Source organism: Aspergillus mulundensis (assembly GCF_003369625.1).
Source record: "Aspergillus mulundensis strain DSM 5745 chromosome Unknown scaffold_2, whole genome shotgun sequence".
Classification (NCBI taxonomy): Eukaryota; Fungi; Ascomycota; class Eurotiomycetes; order Eurotiales; family Aspergillaceae; genus Aspergillus; species Aspergillus mulundensis.
Genome location: NW_020797890.1, coordinates 1,889,179 through 1,910,843, shown reverse-complemented (window position 1 = coordinate 1,910,843; position 21,665 = coordinate 1,889,179). Strand labels below are relative to the sequence as shown.

The 21,665-nt window shown below is 50.3% G+C and overlaps 5 protein-coding genes across 5 annotated transcripts; 2 read left to right on the top strand and 3 right to left on the bottom strand.

The window, feature by feature from the left end:
* Positions 1-3,903: 3,903 nt before the first annotated feature.
* Positions 3,904-6,684, bottom strand: DSM5745_03283 (putative cell wall protein; the record flags this gene model as incomplete). Its single annotated transcript, XM_026745299.1, has 1 exon — positions 3,904-6,684. One exon carries the CDS (start codon positions 6,682-6,684, stop codon positions 3,904-3,906), a length of 2,781 nt encoding a protein of 926 aa, XP_026606165.1.
* A 3,856-nt stretch (positions 6,685-10,540) lies between these two features.
* Positions 10,541-13,027, top strand: DSM5745_03282 (serine/threonine/tyrosine protein kinase MPS1; the record flags this gene model as incomplete). The annotated part of the gene is made up of 1 exon (XM_026745298.1): positions 10,541-13,027. One exon carries the CDS (start codon positions 10,541-10,543, stop codon positions 13,025-13,027), a length of 2,487 nt encoding a protein of 828 aa, XP_026606164.1.
* Positions 13,028-13,635: 608 nt separating this feature from the next.
* Positions 13,636-14,343, bottom strand: DSM5745_03281 (mitochondrial 54S ribosomal protein bL21m; the record flags this gene model as incomplete). Its single annotated transcript, XM_026745297.1, has 1 exon — positions 13,636-14,343. The coding sequence occupies one exon, from the start codon at positions 14,341-14,343 to the stop codon at positions 13,636-13,638; it is 708 nt and encodes a 235-aa protein (XP_026606163.1).
* A 229-nt stretch (positions 14,344-14,572) lies between these two features.
* Positions 14,573-15,789, top strand: DSM5745_03280 (rRNA-processing protein NSA2; the record flags this gene model as incomplete). The annotated part of the gene is made up of 5 exons (XM_026745296.1): positions 14,573-14,575; positions 14,639-14,649; positions 14,702-15,205; positions 15,256-15,294; positions 15,348-15,789. 5 exons carry the CDS (start codon positions 14,573-14,575, stop codon positions 15,787-15,789), a joined length of 999 nt encoding a protein of 332 aa, XP_026606162.1.
* Positions 15,790-16,710: 921 nt separating this feature from the next.
* pex6 (AAA family ATPase peroxin 6) lies at positions 16,711-21,193 on the bottom strand (the record flags this gene model as incomplete). The annotated part of the gene is made up of 3 exons (XM_026745295.1): positions 16,711-17,167; positions 17,218-20,944; positions 21,004-21,193. 3 exons carry the CDS (start codon positions 21,191-21,193, stop codon positions 16,711-16,713), a joined length of 4,374 nt encoding a protein of 1,457 aa, XP_026606161.1.
* Between the last annotated feature and the right edge of the window lie 472 nt (positions 21,194-21,665).

Genomic DNA, 21,665 nt, shown 5'->3' with positions numbered 1-21,665 from the left:
TACGCGGCGCAGCGGGAGCTTGGGCGTGTTATACTAGTAAATAATAAAAAAAGCCTAGGTAATAAATTTATCCTTGCTAGCTAGTATTATAACCTAGTAGTAATAAAATTTATTATTTATAATAAAGTTAATATATGCCTTTTTATTAAATAAAAGTAAATATAGGCTAAAAATATTTATATAAAATAATTTAAATAATTAATTAGTAAGTATTATAATACCTTTATAAGGCTTAGCCTGCTAATATATAATAATATAAAATTTATAAATATAACCCTTAGGCATATATATATTATAAACTACTTTTTTTATTTTATTAAGCTAATTCCTAGAGGTATGGCCTATTTATTAATACTAAAGCTAAAAAAATTTATCCTAAAAAGTAAAGGCTACTAGTATTAAAATAACTAGTATTACTAGGCCCTAGTAAAAATTAAAAAAAAATACTTTATAAACTTTAGTAACCATATACTAAGCTAGTTTATAATTATATAAGGTAATAATATTAGTACCCTATAACTTTTTAGCTTTTATATTTTATTAGCTAAAGCTAACTAAGCAATGCTTATTTAGTAGTTAAAAAATAAAAATTAGCATAAAAAATATATTAAGGTAATATAAAATATTATTTAAAGCTAGGATTTTAAGCCAGCTATTAATATAGTAAAAAATTTTAATAATATTAATACCTTAGGTGCTAAAAACTTTAGGGCTAATATTTTTAATACTAGGGCTAGTATAGGGCTTAAAATCCTAAAATAAAAAATAATTATAAATAATATATTATATATAGCTATTATTTAGGGCAATTTATTAAATAAAACTATTTTAAATAATTTTTTATTTAAAGTTAAAGTTAATTTAAGCTATAAGCACTAGCTTAAGTATAGGCTTTATATTTTTTTAAATTTAAAGTTTTTTTAGGGGTGCTTAGCGCCCTTACCACCCTAAAAGTTTTTTTAAGTAATTTTAAGCTTAAAATAAAGTTAATAGCAGGTTTTTTAGCTATAAAAAAGCGCGTTATAATAAAAATAATAATATATGGTAATATTCGCGGTACCCTTATTTTTATATATTTAAATAATATTAAGGTAATTTTTATAATATTTAATATTAGGCTTAAATATTTTATTAAAAAAAAGTGCTAGGGTGCCGGTGCCCTAGTTTTAGTTTAATTTAATAAACTTAGTAATAATTATAAAGTTATTTAAAAATATAACTGGCGTGGTAATATCCCCCGGAAAATATTTAATAATATAGTTATTAAAGTGCATGGCCTTAAAATAGTTAAATTAGTTACCTAGGGCTTAATAAAAGGTAATAATAATAAGTTTAGCTAAAAAAGTAATACTAACACGGGTAAATTCCTGCTAAATTTCCCTAAGTTTCTTGCTAAAATTAGGGATACTTTTATTATAAAATAAAAATATTAAGTTAGCCTAGGCTTTAAAAATTATAGTATTAATATTAGGTTTAAAATAGCTTTTAATTTTATTAAGTAGCTTATAAATTATTTATTTATTAGTAAAAAGGTTTTATAAATTAAAACCTAAATAGCTAAAAATTAAAGCTATTATATAGTCTTAGTTTTATTACTAAATCTTAACCTTATTATGGTTTACCGGGGGCGTAGGCTTAATAATAACCTTAATAATAAACTAAGTAAAAGGCTACATAAAAGGCATAATAATAATTAAAACTTTATTATTAATATTTATATTTTTAGCTTAGCTTATAATAAATTATTAGCTAGGGGTTTTAATATCTTTACCTGCTAAAGCTAGTATAATAAAAAAGGAACTAGTAGGGGTTTTTATAAGGTGCCTTTAGTTTAACTACTTTAAAAGGTGGCTATAGCTAGCCTTTTAAAGCTTTAAAAATACCTACTAGTTTTATTTAACCTACTAGTTTTTTAATATTAAAACTAGGATATTCTTTACTTTAATTAAGGTTATTTTTTTTATTTTAGCTTAATATAAGAGAATTAGATATAAAAAAACTAAATAGTAAAAAAATTAAAATAGTTTAGGAGCCAGGGATTAAAGCGCTTAAAAATTAAAAACCTAAGGTAATTAAGAATAATAAGCCCTAAAAAGTTACTATAATAAAATTAAGGTTAAATAGGCTAAAGCTTATACTAGAATAATTATAAAAAAAAAAAAGCTAGTAACTAAAAATAGCTAGTTAAATATTTAAAGGTTAATTTAAATTTTTAAGAAATAATTAAAGTTAAAGTTTAAATTAAAAAACCTAAAGGTGTTATACTACCTTTAAAGGTTTTAAAACTTTTTAGCTACTAAAAAAAACTTATTTTTATTAAAAAATTAAATATATATGGCCTTAAAAAGTAAATATTTATAAAGTTAAAAGCTAACTAAAAAGGTAAAAATAAAAAGGAAAAATAAAGAATTTAAGGTAAAATAAAATAAAGTTATAATATTTATATTTTTATAGTAAGGCCTTTACCCTAAGTATAAGACTTTTTAATTATTATAGTAACTAGTAAAGTTATAAAAAAATATAAAGCTAAATAGGTAAAATAAAAAAATACCATGTATTTAATTAATATAAGTTAACTTAAAAAAAAAGGGCTTTTAATTAGGTATATAAGTTAAGTAAACCCGGGCTTATAACCTATTAAAAAAAATAAATAGTTATTATATATAAAAGTTTCTTGTATTACTTAGTATATTAAATTAAATATTTTAGGGATAAATAAAGAGTTTTACGGGTGGTTATTTAGGCCGGAAGAACCTTCCTTTACCAGAGCCCTAAGGCCGCGGTGGCCTCAGGCACCCACTTCCAGCAAGCCCTCGGCCCCTCGCAACTATTCCAACTAGCGATGGCCGGACTGCTCCGGAATCCGTAAATCGTAATCGTATAGAGAGTACTCCGTAGTCCGTACGAAGTAGTCAACAAAACAAACAGGGCAGGTGCCATGGACCGCGATCTCCACACCCGTTGAGTCCAAGTTTCAAGTTTCATCAGAGCATTAGCAAGGCTCGATAAATAAACAGCGAAATAATTAAAATCGACATCAATAAATTCGGCAATTGTGATTGTGATGATGGCATTCGCATCGCAATCGGAACCAGGTTTCTGTGAGACAGTGATGCAAGCGTACCTGAGCGCGCCCACAAAAAGCCCACCGTGATGCGCGTCCATACTCCGCCCGGGCGCTCAGTTCAACTCCAGTGGATGGATCGGATTCTGGGGCAGAAGCCGGGACTCGGAGGGCTCGAGTGCAACTGCATGCCGTATATCCAGCTGCACAACAAGCAAACAGAAATAGAGGCGGGATGGATGGCCGATCGCAATCCGTGAACGCTGCAGCCTGACGGGCACATCGCAATTTCAGTAGTCTCGGACTCCAGATTCCAACGGTCAGTCAGACTCGGTGTCGTCAGGGGAAGAAGCCAAGAGGTGGACTGGGGAGATCATCATGATTGGATATCCTCCACGCGATTGACAAGTTCAATGACAACAAGGCAGCGTGGGGACGCTATCGACGACGGAAGGAAAAGGCAATGCAGATCAGAGGAGCAATGGATGACACATTTGAACAATGAACCAGACTTCTATTTTGTGTGAGGAAAAATCAACATTTGAATGTGGATAGTAGTAATAGATACATCATGACGCTGTACATGTACATTGGCCACCTGCTAAAGTGTAAACATAACATTAAGGAATGTACTCCATTAAGGGGATATCAATAAACTGAAAAAAGCACATGGAGAAAAATAGTACAGAAGAATGAAGCTCATTCGCCCTTCGGGGAGGTGAGTTGACTTGACATGCTCGAACGGTGCCTCAAGATTAGAATTAGGAATTAGGCGGGTACTGCAGGTGGTGCCATCGCAATCGTCTCGTTAGATGGATTGGGTTTCTTCGACCCCTCGCTTAAGCGTCGGTAGGGCAGGCCTCGATGCCAACGGTCTTGGTAACAGTGACGGTCTTGACGCCGGCGCAGCCCTCGCAGGTAGCGCCACCGGTGGGGACAGGGAAGACGGTGCTGTACTGGGTAGAGTAGGTCTCGGTGATGTCAGTGGACCAGGTGCCAGTCACGCCGGGGAGGCTGGTAGAGAAGGTCTGGTAGATGGTGGTGTCCCATGAGATGGTGGTGGGCTGGGCCTGGCTAGGGACGGCAGCGGTCTCGGTGGGGGAGACATCAGTGGGGACAGCGGCGGTCTCGGTGCCAGCGGGAACGGAGGCAGTCTCAGAGACAGTGTAGGAGGTCACGCTGTCAGTGGTAAGGGTGTCGCAAGGGGTCTCGCTGGGCTGAGCCTCAGTGGGAACAGCAGGGGTCTCGGAGTCGGTGGGGGAGACGTCAGTGGGAGCAGCGGGGGTCTCAGTACCAGCGGGAACGGAGGCGGTCTCAGAGACAGTGTAGGAAGTCACGCTCTCGGAGGTAAGGGTGTCGCAAGGGGTCTCGCTGGGCTGAGCCTCGGTGGGAACAGCAGGGGTCTCAGTAGGCTGGGCAGGGACAGCAGGGGTCTCGGAGTCGGTGGGGGAGACGTCAGTGGGAGCAGCAGGAGTCTCAGTGCCAGCAGGAACAGAGGCAGTCTCGGAGACAGTGTAGGAAGTCACGCTTTCAGAGGTGAGGGTGTCACAAGGAGTCTCAGATTCGGCGGGAACATCAGAAGTCTCGGTAGGGCCAGCGGGAGTCTCAGCAGGGACCTCGGGAACGGCAGGAGTCTCGGTAGGACCAGCAGGGGTCTCAGCAGGGACCTCAGGAACGGAGGGAGTCTCGGTAGGAACAGCAGGAGTCTCGGTGGGCTGAACGTCGGTGGGAACACCAGGGGTAGAGACGGTGTAGGAGGTCACGCTCTCAGAGGTCAGGGTGTCGCAGGGAGTCTCGGTGGACTCGGCAGGAACCTCAGGGGTCTCAGTGGGAGCAGCGGGGGTCTCAGTAGGGCCAGCAGGAGTCTCGGCGGGAACCTCAGGAACGGAAGGAGTCTCAGTAGGGGCGGCAGGGGTCTCAGTGGGCTGAGCGTCAGTGGGAACACCAGGAGTAGAAACAGTGTAAGAGGTCACGCTCTCGGAGGTGAGGGTGTCGCAAGGAGTCTCCTCAGGAGAGGCAGGAGTCTCAGTGTCGGTGGGGGAGACGTCAGTGGGGACAGCGGGAGTACCAGTAGGGACGGAGGGAGTCTCGGAGGGCTGGGCATCAGTGGGAACACCGGGGGTTCCAGCGGGGACGGAGGGAGTCTCAGAGGGCTGAGCATCAGTGGGAACACCGGGGGTTCCAGCGGGGACGGAAGGAGTCTCGGTGGGCTGAGCACCAGTAGGGACGGCGGGAGTTCCAGCAGGGACGGAGGGGGTCTCGGAAGCGGGGAGAGCGGGAGTGCTGCTGGGGGAGCTAGGACCGTGGGTGACCTGGGAACCGCCGCAGCACTTCTGGCAACCAGTGAGCCAGCCGATGATGATGAGCTGGATAGACTCGTCGATCTCGATGCCGACACCACCACCGATGAGGGCAGCGAGCTGAGCACGAGCCTCAAGAGAGAGCGAGAGGACACCCTCACCGCCGAGGATGAAAGAGAGAAGACCGTGGATGTGGGTGCCGAGCAGGGTGTCAATGGTGCCGGTGAGGAAACCAGTGAGCTCGGTAACAATGTTGGTGTGAACGCTGACGGAGAGGTCGGTCTCAGCAGTGACACCGAAGGAGAGCCAGAAGGCAAGGAGACCCTTGAGCTCAGCAGTGAGCGAGCACGAGCTGCTGCCGAGCCAGAGAGAGAGCTCAACACGGTCGGCAAGCTCGATGTCAACAGCAAGACCACCCTTGGCGATGAGCTTGAGAATGTTCAGGATAGTAACGTCAATCTCGAGGCCGACCTTGGTCTCAAGGAAAGCAGAGAGAGAAGCTTGGGCACCGGCGACAAGAGCACCGGTCTCTCCAATGAGGGCCTGGAGAGAGGCACCGACACCAATGGTGGCAACACCACCAGTGGGAAGGTTGCCAATGGCGACAACATCGCCGCCAATCTTGCCCTCAATCCAGAGAAGGAGGGTCTTCTTGAGGCTAACGGAAAGACCGCACTCGGAGCCGTTGAGCCAGACCTTGAGGGCGTTGATGATCTCAACGTCAAGGTCGCCGACGATACCACCGGCAGCACAGAATTCGAGACCGGCCTTGATCTTCCAGTCAAGAGTGCCGAGGAGAGCGAGGTGGGCTTCGAGAGCCGCCTGGGCGGTGGCACTAAGGACAGCGAGAGCGTCGGTAGCGACCTCGAAGACACCCTCCAGGGTAACGTAGAGGTCGGCCTCGGCAGCAATGTGAGAAAGGGCGGGGATGAAGAAGGCGAGCTGAGCACGGAGGTCGACGTCGATCTCGAGGTCAACAGAAACGTCAGCCTCACACCAAGCCAGAAGAGCCTTCCTGAGGGAGGCCTCGAGGTGGAGACCAGCGCCAGCCCTAAGCCAGATGGCAAGCTTCTTGCGGTAGTGAAGGTCGACGGAACCAGCCGCGCAACCAAGAGCACCACCTTGAAGAGCCACGGCAGCCTCAGCACTGATGTTGCCGAGGAGGTGGATTGGGCTCACGCCGGAGAGAATGCTCTCGATGGTGTGAAGGATGCCGTTGATGAGGCCGAAGGTGCGGGTGTCGAGCTGGGTGCTAGAAGTAGCAGGGAGGGCGAGGGCCGAGCCGGCCAGACCAGCAAGCAGAGCAAGGCTGGTACGCATGGTTGCGTTAGTATGTAAACAAAAGGCTGAGAATGATAATGACTATTCTCGGAGAGAATGGAAAATAGCGAATTGACGTATCAAACGGTTTAACGATAGACTGGTAAGAATTATGTTGTAAAACGAGGGACAGGCACTGAGCCAGGAAATGACAGACAAAAGACTTGCTGGTTGGGAGAACGAGGGTGAGCTGCGTGCAGGATTATATACCTCCCCTGAGCGTCCATCAGCCCACAGGGGGCTTCGCTCCTGACCATCTTCCATGGTCAAGGATCTTCACGCTCTCTGCCAAGTGGACCGTCGTTCGGTCCGCGAAAAGTATATCCACAGGCCACACTACGCTGGGTGTGGAGCCTAGCCTCCCCTCAGGAACCAAACAAATGCAGAGTGCTATTTCAGGCCACGGGGTTGAGGTTGACCAAAGGAGAAAAGGGTGAGTTTCATGCTCTGTGGGCTAGCTATCCACAATAGACCGGTTGTCCTGAGTGGACTTGTTGCCGTGAATGGAAAAGAGCACGTTACTAAGACTTTTGATGGTGCTGATCAGGCCTGGAGACTCGTACTCGTTGCAGTCCATTCCTCTAGTAGTGGAAGTAGTGATTGGTATGCACGACTCCCCTTTCTTAGCGATAGCAGTCACAGTATGGATGCTCAGAGCCCGGGGTAATGGGTAACGACTTCCGAAGTTCCGCGGGCCCTCTGAGTTTGACGGACGCCGGGCAAATTTTGTGTAACTGAAAGGTTCCGCACCGCCGCATTGTTCCTGCATGGTGCCGGCCAATCCAGACTGATCGTGCTGGGTATACCGAATGGAATAGCCCAACCAGCGAGCCTCTCATTCCAAATCTGAAAACGCGCACGGGGAGCCTGAGAAGGACTCTAAAGTCCATATCGATCCTTAATCATATTTGATTCTATTTCTGGTGCATCGAGAAGAGCACGGCTGTCTCTGACGTCTCTGTGAGGTTTAGGCTCCGGCTTTAGCCCGCGGATCCGTAAGTTGAAAGGCTTGCTGGCAAGCCACCCAGCAAGCCACATACATGCTGGAAAGAGCTCTCTCCAGCAACTTGAAACTTGGAGTAAGGGACCACCATGGGGCCTGTATGTCATGATTGCCATCCCGCACTGCGCAGGTTCTACGGCCGCCGTCACAACAACTGGTAGATACAGCCCATGCATATCTACTTTTGAGTACTGCTCAATCGACAGTGTCAACGGTCGTGATCGCTGTGTTCTGCCGATCCGGCGGGCGAGAATTGAAGAAGTTTATGATGATGGGATCCAGAGCAAGCCGATCAACAGGCCGATGGACGGCGAGAACCCGGAAAAGATCCAACGGAAAGAGCTTCCTTCCGATGAAGTACTCATGACGCCGAGCGGTCTAACTTGGGCAAGTCCCTTGGGCGAAAATGGAGTAGTGTGCTTTAGACGAATCGACGGACTCGGACTGCCAAACGATGGCCCGGGCAACGGAGTCCCTCGGAAGGCTGGAGTAATCATGAAGCGGACACTCTGCACTCTACTTTAGCGTAGGACTCAATCTTGGCGGCGTGGCGGGGATGTTATGATTTCATTGTCGATTTGGACTCTGACTCTTGTAGGTCTTCTATCAGGTTAGCAGCCCCTAGTCTGCTTCAGAATAAACGGGGCCAACCAGGGATCCTTGGGCCATCCAGGAACCAGTCGGCGGTGATTGGGAGGACAGAAAAAGAAGCAACATCTCTGACAGCCGGCTGTTTTGATTTGAGAGGATTAGTGCTCTGCGTTAAGGTCCGAGGTTTGTCCACGAGCAGTAGTTTTGCAGCGATCGTTGCCGAACATGTTCCTGAACCAAAGTCAGGAAGACAAAGTTGAAACTCGGTGCTCTGGGTGGCGTTCGCTGGTTCCTGGCTGTGACCCACCAGCTAAGAGCTTGAGAGTCAGGCCAAGGGTCATGGCACACTCTGGCAGATGAACCTCGAGATCGCAGGATCATGGATGGATCGTTTCACAATTCATTCACACTGACGTCGGTTGCTTGATCGCCTCGCGGCTCAGCTTAGCGGGCTCAGAAACATGGAGATAGATCGCGATCGTAAATCCTCGCTTCCGGGGTCTCGGTGTCCTATCCAATTCCCACCCCCGGCCATCTGTTGAACAGTGCAGGCCCAATTAATTTGGCCATCGGACATACCAGACAGAGGCCTCTGTGATAGGGGTCTTTAATTTCGCTAGCCATCAACAAGGCAAAGTCGAGAGATGCAGAGAGAGCCAGAGTTGGCGAGTCAAGGCCGCAGGAGGCGTCCGGCAATTCGCTGCCGCAGACCATGTGATCCGCTCTTTCTTTGGCGGCCAATTCTTGCGCTCCTCCACAAGTCTCAGTCTGTTGCAGCATTTCCCCCCGATTTCAACACTATCCCTTTTCCAGCTATAGAGACTGGGAGTCGGAGCCATGACCTACGACCGCCGCCTCGATACAGAGATGTTCTGGATCGCTCGGAGAACTCAACCGACTTTGCTCTTGACAGCCCCAGCCTTGATGCATCGGTGACAGATCACAGTTATCAGGCCATCAACAGCTCATGTTTTCGCCGTTGATGCTCGGAATTACAGTCGGGATCTGGCTCGAGCAGCAACAGGGAACAGGTCCGACCAACAAAGGGGCAACGGGCTCGAGTGCAGCTGTGACATCTGCATGGCTTTGCCCATGATCTATGCACCCTGTCAGTTATACGCGGTTAAGCAAGGGCCCGCCGCCTCTTGAGATGCTGGAGCCCGGATGGAAGCCAGTCCCCAATCCCACCAAAGGCGAAGGGAGCGGTGTTGCAGGCTGCAGTCATTGGGACTGGGCAAGCGTCGAAAGGGGGCCATTCACCTGGTTGAGTAGGCCCGATTGTCGAATTCCAAATTCGCTGGCCTCAGACCACGGTCCATGAGTTCGACTATATGATAGCCTAGTCCGCTTGGACTCGATTCTGGAATCCCATCACTCGATAGTTTACTGGTTCGCAACTGACTCAGCGATGTCCAATTCTTCATGCATCCACAGCACGGAGAATTGATACGAATCTCGCATATCCTCCGGCCCCCACAGTCTATTGAACAAACGGCTGGGGAAAAGCAAATCTGACTTTTGGGCAGAACCTTGAATCCAGTTGCGACCGCGAGGAAAGAATCTGGAAGCTGAATGCATTTCGGCCCATCGCCCGGGTCTGTGTTACATCGCACGACGGTGCTATCGTCCTATGCAACATACTGTGCTCCGTATGTCGTCTTGAGTTGAAATGATACCATGGGCCGGGTCGTTGGACGGTTGGACGAGTGCAATCATGATGCATGGCAGCAGTCTGGCATCCATGCTCATGGCACGTTTCGGAACTTGGATACCCAGTCTTCCAGACGTCGCATCAGTCAGGTGGCACTGAGCGGTAAAACGCTCATTTGAAAAAGCTTTTTAGAACCAGTATGAACGTAGATACATGATACCCCTGCGGAGTACGGATACGGAGTACTGCTGGACTTCGACGTGATCATAGTTTACGCACATCGCCTGTTTGTGTCTATCTTGAGTATTCTGCAACTTTTTTGGGTCTAATATCAGAATTCGACTGTTCATATGCTCCAATATGATGCATCATTTTCTACTGGACTGCCTTAGAATGGCTTTGTTTACATTCGCGATTGCCCTTAGCAACCATCACGTGTGGGGCTAGTCCGCATCAGGACGCGGAAGGACCTCCCAGCCTCTCGAGTAATTCTGTTTACCATCGACAATATACAGACAACAGGAGCACAACAAGCAACCGCGGCCGCCAACCCGGGGAACCTGCGACGGATGCAGCCGAACGCGTCAGGCCGCCCTACATGAACTACGACAATGGCGTCCCCGAATTCTCTCTCCACCGCCCATGCGACAGCTCTGCATCAACAACAGTACCGACAGATGTCCCGCGCCTCCGTCTCTCGCTCCGGGTCCAGGCGCTCCTCACCTGAAATCCATCACCCCGTTGCTCTCCGGAGCAGCGCTGCATTGATATCCAAGCAGTATTCCGCCGGCGACAGCTCCGATGACGAAGTGCCGGAACCGAAATTCAGCGCGTCTGTCAAAGCGCTTCTTGACGAGGACGATGGGAAGTCTTCGCCCCGCCTACGAAACAGGGGCCTAAACGAATATCGATCCAATATGCGCGTGGGATCGGCTTCGTCAAGCAATGAAAGGCGCTCCCGTACCACCTCACCGCTTGATCAATCGAACGGAAGCCCGGCTCCGCGGGTTGTCCGCTTAGGATCTGTTCTAGGAAGCGGCTCGAGGTCACGAAGAGAAGGATCACACTTATCTAGTGGTGAGAATGCGGAGGTGGAAGCGGAGCCAAAACAGTACTCGGCTGATTTCATCACACCGGGCCCTCGGACGCGCAGTGTTCGGATCAATGCGTCGCGTAGTCACACCCGATCTCCTGCGTCCGGATCACCGTCCGAGAGGCGATCTGCCAGTCAAAGCCCTCTGCACGAGCAATCAAGCGCTGATCGCGCTGAAGATGAGGGAAGATCTAGATACGATGACTACGTCCCAGGCATTGGAGCGTCCTCTGTGCTTCGTTCTCGCAACCCCGAAGACATTGGTGTTCAGAGCTCCCTGCGAGTTAAAAGGGTCGGCAGGCTGACGGGAACATTCCTCAATGGCCCTGCGAGACGTGGTGTGCTGCGACGTCAGAGTGAGGAGAACCAGTCTCCCAGTTATCTCTCCGACTCCAAGGAAGCAGAAGGCGGCGACAACAATGAATATAAATATAAAAGCAGCGTACGAGCATCATCCCCCAAAGTTTCATGGGCAGAACCCGAACCACCACAGAAGAGCACAGACTCCCGGCGCATCTCGTCCGGTGACGGGCCATTTTCAGGATCCTCCTCGCCTAGAACATATGCCTCACACTCCAAATCAACCCCAGGATCATCATCTGATGCGTCCTCAAAACCTTCAGGCTCGAAAGAGCCCATCTTCAAAGTACCCCCTCCCCCGACATTGCCATCTGCCCGTGACCAAGAGAATGAACCTCCACCGACGTTTAAGCGAACCAAGCCACAGGGATTCAATTTTCTGGACAAGCCAGAGAAGCTCTCGGTGGTCTACGGCGATGAGAAGAAGGATCAGGAGCTTCCAGCAGGCACTACCCCAAGGAAGATTCTGTCTAACCGAAGCAACAACACTCCCCACAGACCGGCGCCTCCTCCTCCGAAGATGTCCGTACTGGAAACTGCCACGGCAACTGGCGGCGCGGCCACCGCTTCTCAGTCGCGCAAGAAACGTAGCCAGGTCTCTATCAACCACAAGCCGTTCACCCGCTTGGATTGCATTGGCCGTGGTGGTAGCTCGCGAGTCTACCGAGTGATGGCGGAGAACTATAAGATCTTTGCTCTGAAGCGAGTAAACCTGGAGGATGTTGATCCGACCACCTTGGCTGGCTACAAAGGAGAAATTGATCTTCTCAAGAAGCTGGAAAACATCGATCGTGTCGTGCGGTTGTTTGACTGGGAATTGAATTCGGATAAGCACACTCTCAGCGTGCTCATGGAAATTGGAGAGTCGGACCTGGAGAAGGTTCTGACGTATAAGCTGAATGCAGAGGATGCCACCCTGGACATCAACTTTACGCGTTTCTACTGGAAGGAGATGCTGGAGTGTGTCCAGGCGGTTCACGAGCACAACATTGTTCATTCCGACTTGAAACCCGCGAACTTCCTTCTTGTCCAGGGAAGACTGAAACTGATCGACTTCGGAATTGCCAACGCTATCCAAGACAACACTGTCAATGTACACCGTGAGCAGCAGGTCGGAACACCGAACTACATGTCTCCTGAGGCACTGGTCGACTCAAATGCCTCTCTGGGGTTACCAGCAAGTGTTGGAAAAGTGATGAAGCTCGGCAAGCCGAGTGATGTATGGAGTCTGGGTTGTATCCTGTACAAGATGGTCTACGGGCATCCTCCGTTTGCGAAGATTGCGAAATACTACGAGCGCATCATGGCAATTCCGAATCCTAAAGTGAAGATCGACTTCCCAGCTTTTGGTGTTGGCGGCATCCAGGTTCCACCAGGTCTTATTCGGACTCTGAAAGGATGTCTGCAGCGTGATCAGACACTACGACCAACCATCAGCGACCTTTTGGGTCAACGGGACCCATTCCTGTATCCCGACGCGCAGCTCGAGGGCGCCGTTCCCATCACTCAGGACGTCTTGGGCAGAATTCTGGTCAACGTCGTTAACCACTGCCGAGTCCGCGGCGTGCCCAACGACGAAGAACTCGCTGCCTGGCCAGCGGGCTTTTTTGCAAAGATCAAAGCAGCTTTGGAAGAGAATCCATAACACTGGTCTAACTATCTCATGTGTTCGTTTTGACTTGGTGTTTTTGAAACCCTGATGACTTGACTACCTTATGACCGACTTGACTTGACTTGACCGGATTGATTTCTTTTGTACAAGATTTGGCTTCTTGTTGATTTTTTCGGCTTCTTCTTTTTGACTACCCTTTTGTTTTGTTTTGAATAGGGCTGCCTTGGTGTTTGGGTGTTGACTTTGCATACATACAGCATGGATGCTGTCAGCGTGGAGTTTGTATATTGGGTACTTAATGATTCTCCTACCTTCGTGTACATATTTATATGGCTTAGAGGCCACAATTGATCATTTTCAACTATAGCCGTGTCTCTTGTCTCATAATTCTACCAGGTCTTTTGATGCTGCCCGGAAATTTCGTTCCCAGTCCTGGCGTGTTATATATATTTGTGACTTTCAAGCTTGAATAGGACATAGCCCCAGCCATCAAATGATAAGGACAGGCAGCATAGTCACGAGGGATTGGCTATAAATGAATTGAAACACCATTGAAATATAAATACAGTACGATGCACGAGTCTTCAAATTTCCATATCTGTACACATCCTCCCCAAGCAGCGTCCACCCAAAATCGATGCTTACGCCTTGTCCTCCCCAACAACAATCTCCCCCTCTTTCTGCAACTCCTCCACAGACTTAATCTTCACCTCCATAACCCGCAGCAGCGTATACCGATGCTTACTCGTAATGCGCTGCACATGCCTCCTCCGCCTCTTCGTCTTCTCCTTCACACGCAGCGGCTCCGAATCAACACCCATGACCCGAACACGGCACTCGAAGAGCCGCTCATCGACGTACGGCGCCCCCTTGAGCGTGAAGTCGCGCGAACCCAGCACGGACGCGCGGTTGAAGCGGAGCACGTCGCCCGGCTGCACGCCTGGCATCAGGAAGGGGAGGCGCAGGTGGTCGCCTTCTGTTACCAGGTAGGGTCTGTCGTGCAGATGGGCGGTGATGTAGTGCGGTTTTTGGTGAGAGAGGAGGGGGAGCGTCTCGAGGAGGGACTTTGGCACCGTTAGGGGTGCGCTGAAGGTTGGGGCGATGGGTTGTTTGGATGCGGGCACGTCGGCGCGGGTTGTTGGGGTTTTGGTTGGGAGGGGGGTTGGTTGCGGGATGGGTGTGGAGGATTGAGCTCGCGGCGAGGCGCTGAGGGGTTCTTCGGGGGTTGGTGTGGTTGTTGCGGTTGTCTGGTGCAGGCACGCTCGGAAGGTGGTGCTTGTGAAGGATGGGCGGGCGGCTTGCTCGAGGGGGAGGGCGAGGGCCCTTGCGACTGCAGAGCGGGAGAACATTGTGGTGAGAGGTGCTCTGCCACCAATTCCAATTCCAATTCCAATTGGTGTATGTGGGTTGAGAGGGCTGGGATGGACGGTTCCTGGCCTGGAGCTGCGGCCGATGAGAAATTCAGATGGAGTCGAGATAACAGGTCACGTGCGCGATTATCGCTCGAAACTTTTTTGATCTCCGCCTCCAGACAACCACCACCTTCATCAGTCTATCAACCCCGTATAATCTGTCATCATGGTACGTTTCTATTTGCTAACTCTGATTCGGCTTGAGTATGTATGCTAACTAATTCCAAAACAGCCTCAGAACGAGTTCGTCCCCCAGCCACAGCCCACCCATTCATCCCACCTAACAACCTACCAGGTATATCGAGCGCTGGACCAAGCAACATGGTAAGCGCTTGGACCACGACGAGCGAGTCCGCAAGCGCGAAGCCCGTCAAGCCCACCAGCAATCCAAGGATGCCCAGAACCTCCGCGGTCTGCGGGCCAAGCTGTACCAGCAGAAGCGCCATGCCGAGAAGATCCAGATGAGGAAGCGCATCAAGGCGCAGGAGGAGAAGAACGTCAAGTCCTCTGCGCCTTCCGAGCCCTCCAAGACGCCTTTGCCCCAGTACCTGCTCGACCGCTCCGAGGCTACAAATGCGAAGGCTTTGTCTAGCGCCATTAAGGACAAGCGTGCGGAGAAGGCGGCTAAGTTTGCTGTGCCTTTGCCTAAGGTTAAGGGTATTAGTGAGGAGGAGATGTTCAAGGTTGTCAACACCGGAAAGAAGACGCATAAGAAGTCGTGGAAGCGCATGATCACGAAGCCGACGTTTGTTGGAAACGACTTTACCCGACGACCTGTCAAATATGAGCGCTTTATTCGGTGAGTTTCGATCTGGGATATTGGGGTGAAGGGATGCTAATTGGCTTTAGTCCTATGGGTCTGCGATACAAGAAGGCCAACGTTACACAGTATGTTCTTTTCGCCTGGTGGTAGTTAAGACTCGCTAACATAATATCTGCAGCCCCGAAATGGCCGTCACCGTCCAGCTCCCCATCCTCTCCGTCAAGAAGAACCCCCAGAACCCTCTCTACACCCAACTCGGTGTTCTCACCAAGGGTACTGTCATTGAAGTCAACGTCTCCGAGCTCGGTATCGTCACCGCAGGTGGAAAGGTTGCCTGGGGTAAATACGCCCAGGTTACGAACACGCCCGAGAACGACGGCTGTGTTAATGCGTATGTCCCTATCCGCCCGGTCTTATCCGCAAAATCACCTCTAACCGCTATGCCAGTGTCCTCCTCGTTTAATCATCTTGACGCCGAAGAAAGACCTCTTGATACCATTTATGTCCTAGACTTCTGTTTTCCTACACTTTCTATGTTCACGGACGGCGTTTTTGGCGTGCCATACTGTCTTAGTCATATTTCTCAGAAAAGTATTCCAAACGATATTCGACATCAATGAATGAAGGTTCAATATATCTCGTCATTCCTCGCCCGGTGGACCTTTGCGAGTCACATACCCAAGCTGGGTTCTGGGCGGTTTGTGTGGACACTGTTCAACGTCACTACACTCTCGGACATATTATCTCGAGAACAACAACGTGCATCGAATGACGTAGTATTCTCACCTCCGAACAGCCATCGCTCCTCCATAGCTGGGGAATCTTTCCTTCTCAACCTCGGGGCTGTGAATTATGGTCATATACTCCGATCGGCATGGTGAGCTGACGACCGCAATATATATCCGCGCACCGGCGATTTATCAAGCGCCCACGGCATTAGTCTCTTTGACTTTATTCTATATATAGATGCGATGCAGCATACAACCATGGAGCGGAACTATAATATAAATACTGACTATCAGCCGAACCCCGGCCATTGAGATGGGTGCATAGCTGCGTACTGCAATTGCAACGACAAAATATCGTCTCAGCTTGTTCTTCACTAGTAAATAAAGGTTATAGATTATTAAAGGTGGCAAACATACATCAACCAGCTTCAGTGGTCCAACGGTAGGATCTTCGCCTTCCAAGCGAATGGCCCGGGTTCGACTCCCGGCTGATGCATCTTTCTTTTGCATTTTCTTTTTTGACATCTGTGATGGAGACGGTGCGTGGAGATATTGACGGTGTGGAGGCGTAGGAGCGATATCGGATTAGGGCCGACGGTCCGCGCGCCGGGGCTGGACCGGACGACCGAGTATACCCGTGCTTGTCGCGAGCAGAGAAAGAAAGGCAGGGTAGATCCGTTGGAAGACTCTGTTATTGACTGTACGCAATGCACAGTATAGACACAGGTATGAACACACTATATAACGGGCTAAATGCAACGTAGACAAAATAATATGTACAGCAGAAGCCTCTACGACCATCAAGACAATCACCTAATCAACATCTTCACCACCCGCCTTCGCCAGACGGTCCGTTGTTACAATGTAATCATCATCATCCTCGTCACCATTGACGGCGGTCGCAGCCCCCGGACTCACCAAAGACCCATCAAGGGACGAGTCCGAGTCGGCATTGCCATTTGCAACGGCGGACCTGCTCTTCCAGGCGGTGGCTTTACCCTTGCCCTTACTACTGCCGACGGACTGGCCGCTGGCACTGCGCATACTGGCGTATGCCGCCTGTTTACCCTTCCCCTTGCCGGGGTCCTCATCATCAGCGCCATTTGTGACGGGGCCGCCAATGTAGTCGTTAACGTCGTGACCGAGCTTGAGAGCCTCGATTGCGTCGCCGATGGTGTTTGGTGTTGGCGTTGACTCCGGTTTTTGCTTGTCTTTGTCGGTGGACTCGAACATTTGGCGGATGCGTTCGAAGTGCTCTAGTTCTTTGGCGCTGGGGATTGTTAGTAGTGGCCGCTATCAGGGTATGGAAGGGAAGCATACCTAACGCTAGGAACGAGCTCGCCCTGCGCGGCGTCAAAGTCCTCCTCGGTGACCATCACGGCAACGTCATCGGGAGTGGAAAGGTGATCGAAGAAGTAGGCGGTGCTGACGGGGCCGCCAGGGAGTTGCTTGATCTTTTCGTCTACTGCTGTAGCCTTGCGTGTGATTGCCTTGAGCATGGCGTCGGAGCACAGGGCATAGAGATCGGCACCGGTATATGTAAGAGGCAGCCGCTCGGAGACTCGAGACAGCGAGAGATCCGGAGCGAGAGCGAACTTTCTCGTCAAGGCTTCCAGGATGGTCGCTTGTTTTTCATGCGTGTCAGAAACGCCGAGGTAGAGCATCTTGTCGAAACGGCCCGGACGGAGAAGGGCCGTGTCTAGGAGATCAGGTCGGTTGGTGGCACCAATCACAAACACGCCACCACTGTTCTCCTCTCCTCCATTCATGCCGTCAAGCTCAGCTAGAAGCTGACTGACGATTCGGTCCATTACACCGCCGCTGTCGCCTTGGTTACCTCGCTTGGGAGCGACGGAGTCCAGTTCGTCGAAGAAGACGACACAGGGTCGAGCATCGCGTGCTCGCTGGAAAACGCGACGGACGTTCGCCTCGGACTCACCAATGTACATGTTGAGCAGTTCAGGTCCTTTGACAGAGAAGAAGTTTAGGGAGAATTCCGTAGCAATGGCCTTGGCGAGGAGAGTCTTTCCAGTACCGGGAGGACCATAGAACAAGATACCACTTCGCTTCTTCATGCCCTTGGCAAAGAGCTCTGGCCGTTCCAGAGGCAGCTGAATGGTTTCGACCAAAGCATCCTTGACGTTTGTCAAACCACCAACATCGTCCCAGCTGACGTTGGGGATCTTGGGAGCGCCGATGGAGTCGGCGAAGTTCTTCCTGGCTGCGTCTACAGCGGTATCAAAGTCTGCCTTGGTGACACCTCGCACGGCCTCTCCCCCAGCAAGGAGAACATCGCGGACAGAGATCTTGGTGGTGGAAAATTGTTTGTTGGCAATATCAGCCAGTTTTTCCAGCCGACTTGACCGCGCAACGGAAGCCCGCTCGACGACGTCCACTAGATCTCCAGCAACAAGAGCGGCCGTTTTGAGAGCAACCGTGCCTAGGTCAACATCAGGTGCCAACTTGATGCTGCGCTCGGAGACGGCGTTTCGCAGTATCCCCTCTCGCTCCTTCTCTTCAGGGGCGGTGATCTCGAACTCATGCGTAAACATGCTTCGAATGCCTTCTGGAATCTGCTCAACATCTGTGGTCGTGGCGATAATGACCCTAGCATCCGCCAAAATCTCGGTCATAGCCGATACAATCCGGTCTGCAGTCAAGACCTCGATATGCTTGATCAAAAGAGCCGTGCAGTCAGCACCGCAATGGAATGCACGCTCCGCTCTAGCCTTCAAATAAGCCTCGGTTTTGACGTCGCCACCATTTGCACCACCTTCAGTAAGGATATCGTAGGCGTCTATTGGGAAGGTATGCAGACCGATATCTGCACACGCCCGAGTCGCCAAAGTAGCTTTTCCAATGTGTCGTTGTTGCGATCTTAGAAGAATGACCACCGGCTTCATCCCGAGCTGAATCGCACGGGAGCTTGTGGCCACGGCCATGAGGTCCCGGACACGGTGCTGGACTGGAGAAACGAACGGCTGCGGCAGCTCGGTCACGACACCGTGTATTGTTTGCGCGTCGACTACGGGCTTTGGGATAGACTTCGTTCCAAGCCAGTATTCCCAGCCGTTGTTAAGCGTGTTAGGGATGCGACTGACATCGCTGCCAGCTTGGACCATTCGCGTAGATGCCGAATCTATAACAGCAACGCCTCCCCAGTCAAACTCGCCAAGGTCATCCTGATCATCGGACAGGCTTGGAATGACCTGACCAACTCGGAACCAAGCAACACCGATCTTCTTCGGCCCAGTCCTATCCGAGTCATGTCCGGGGCCTAGCCTGATCGTAATATCATCGTCCTGCCCTTCGGCACCAGTCCCCGCGAAAACAGCTCGACCAAGGGTTTCATCGATGCTTATGCCGAGTAAATCTCCACTTTTCAAAAGTCGCCGCTTCGATTCAAAGTACTGTTTCAGCCCAGCAAACAGGGCTGGCTGCAGCACACGGTCCATCGACAGTGGCGTGCTGACTTTTAGCAACGTTACTTCCTTCGCCACGGGAGGGCTGCGAGTGACAGTCTTCATCTGATGCAAGACGCCAGATTTGGGAGCGCCAATGCCGCCAAGGTTCATTGGAGAGATCCGGAGGTATTTGGGATTATCCATATTGTTCAAAAGGATGGGGGGCACAAAGACCGAAGGTGTCATGCGCACACCAGGGCGTTGGGAGATGCTTAAGCGCCGATCTCCAGACTGTTTGATCGAATAGCGAGGCTTAGCGGATGGCAGTCCAGGAAGGCCGTAAATCTTGACTGCGCGCCAGTCACCATCTTCGTACTGTTCATTAAAGCTGCCGAGCTTGATGGAAGAGAAAATGTTGGCCTGGGGCTCCTCAGAAGCCTCAATGCGAACCCAGTCTCCCGAAAAACAGCCAATCTTGGCCAATGTACTGATGTCTACAAAGATAACGGCCTCCGCATCGTCATCATCCCTTGGCTTGGGGTAGAGAAGTTCGTTCGGGACACTACGCAGCAAGCCCTCTGCTTTGAAAACCTTGCCGCCGCTCTGCCGACCGGGACGTAGGGTGGATGACGTGAGGTTCGACACTATCGAACCGGGAGTATGAACTCCATCCATGCGTCGACCGCGAGGCGTAGCTGAAGTGATTGTAGACATCACACCCGAGGCCGGCTGCGGTAGCTCAGGTGCACTGAGCGAAATCATGTCATCGAGCGAGTCATCCGACGTATCGCTCATATTTCCGCCGGAACCTTCGGTTTCCGATTCTTCCGCATTGGATGTGGTCTCCATCTCAGTGCTGTCGTCAACGGGCTTGTCCTCCGCGGCCGAATAGAACTGCTCGTTGGAGGTGTCGTCCGCCTCGTCCTCGGCCACTTGTTTGAGGAGGCCAGATGCCGACCGCAAGTTCCGCTGGGCGCGGGTGCCATGGGGGCGTGCCTGAATAAGTACGATCTTGGTGGTAGGAAGCAGAAGACCTTGCGAGACCGGCTCGCAAAACGAAATAAGGGCTGGGGGCGCTGGTGCGTAGGTTATAGGGTGCGGCGGCAGTGGAAGCGGGAGTGAGTCGCCGGTGTGCACCACCCGCTGCGTCCCCAAAGCCTCGCGCACAGCGGCTGTAAGCCTCCCTTCAACCTCCGCGGCGGCCCTTTTTGAGTACCTCTTGGGCTCCACTCCTTTCCCCTTCGCCCAGAGCCCATTAGACCCGTTGGCATTGGAAGGAAATCCGCCTCCAAATCTGCTTTGTACATCGTCGTGATTGCGCAGAAGATCCCGCTCCACGGTCACGTATATTGTATCAAGAGGTAAAGGAACCACGTCTAGGACTCGGATCTCGATCAAACGTAAGGTCTGCGGAGATTGCCGGGTAGGATCTAGCTTGCTCAAGGCACGGACAAATGGCTGCAAGGAGTCGGCGGAGTCGGGGAATATAATTGTTGAATGCGGGAGCGGCGACTCATTCGAGCGACCAGCGGATTGCGGGCGAACAGGGACAACAGTCCACGTCAAGGCCTCGACGGAACTCGGACCGGGCAAGTATGGAGAGATTGCGATATAACGTATACCGGAGTCGTCGTGGAAGTCATCTAGATCAGGAGGAGATCAGCACAAGCAGTTCAGGCGCTTCCCCGCAGTTCGCACTCACCGGTCGGATCGGACGGCTGAAAGAGGTCGTTGGCCAGGTCGTCCGAGACGACACCAACGCTCCCTCGCAAATGATGGTCTAGTGAGAGACGCGCAGAGATAGGCGCTTTATTACGTAGTCGTTTCCGCGCAATATTCCTTCTTCGGCGTTTGGGCTGGACGGAGTTGAAGTCGTGGCGTTCGAGGTCCATGATGGGAGCGGAGTCGGACGAGGGGCGCGGAGTCAGCAAGGGACAGGGACGGGGCAGGGGCGTGAATCAGCAGGACATTGGCTCAGCAGGTACACATTCGCACTCGACAGACGACAATTGAGAGGACAGGTACAGTCCAAGAGACAGGGTGGAAGCTGGAGACGATCGAAAGTTGGAGAAAGTCCGGGGAGACTCTCAGGCTCTCGGCACCGCCCGCGCCTTCAGTTCTGTTCTGCCTCCCGAGCCGAGGTCCATCAGCTTCACAAGTCTGTTGAATCATCAAGAGACATGGAGAACATCAATTCATTGTCGACATCCTAGGAGCCATCAAGCCATAGCCTCAATGATGCGCTCGAGCATTGAACCCAAGTGGTAGCCACGCCGCTAACACCTGTGGACGACCACACAGGCTAACAGACACGCGCCTCGCATGATCAGCATTCTCAATGATGATCAAGGCCTCGAAAAGTCT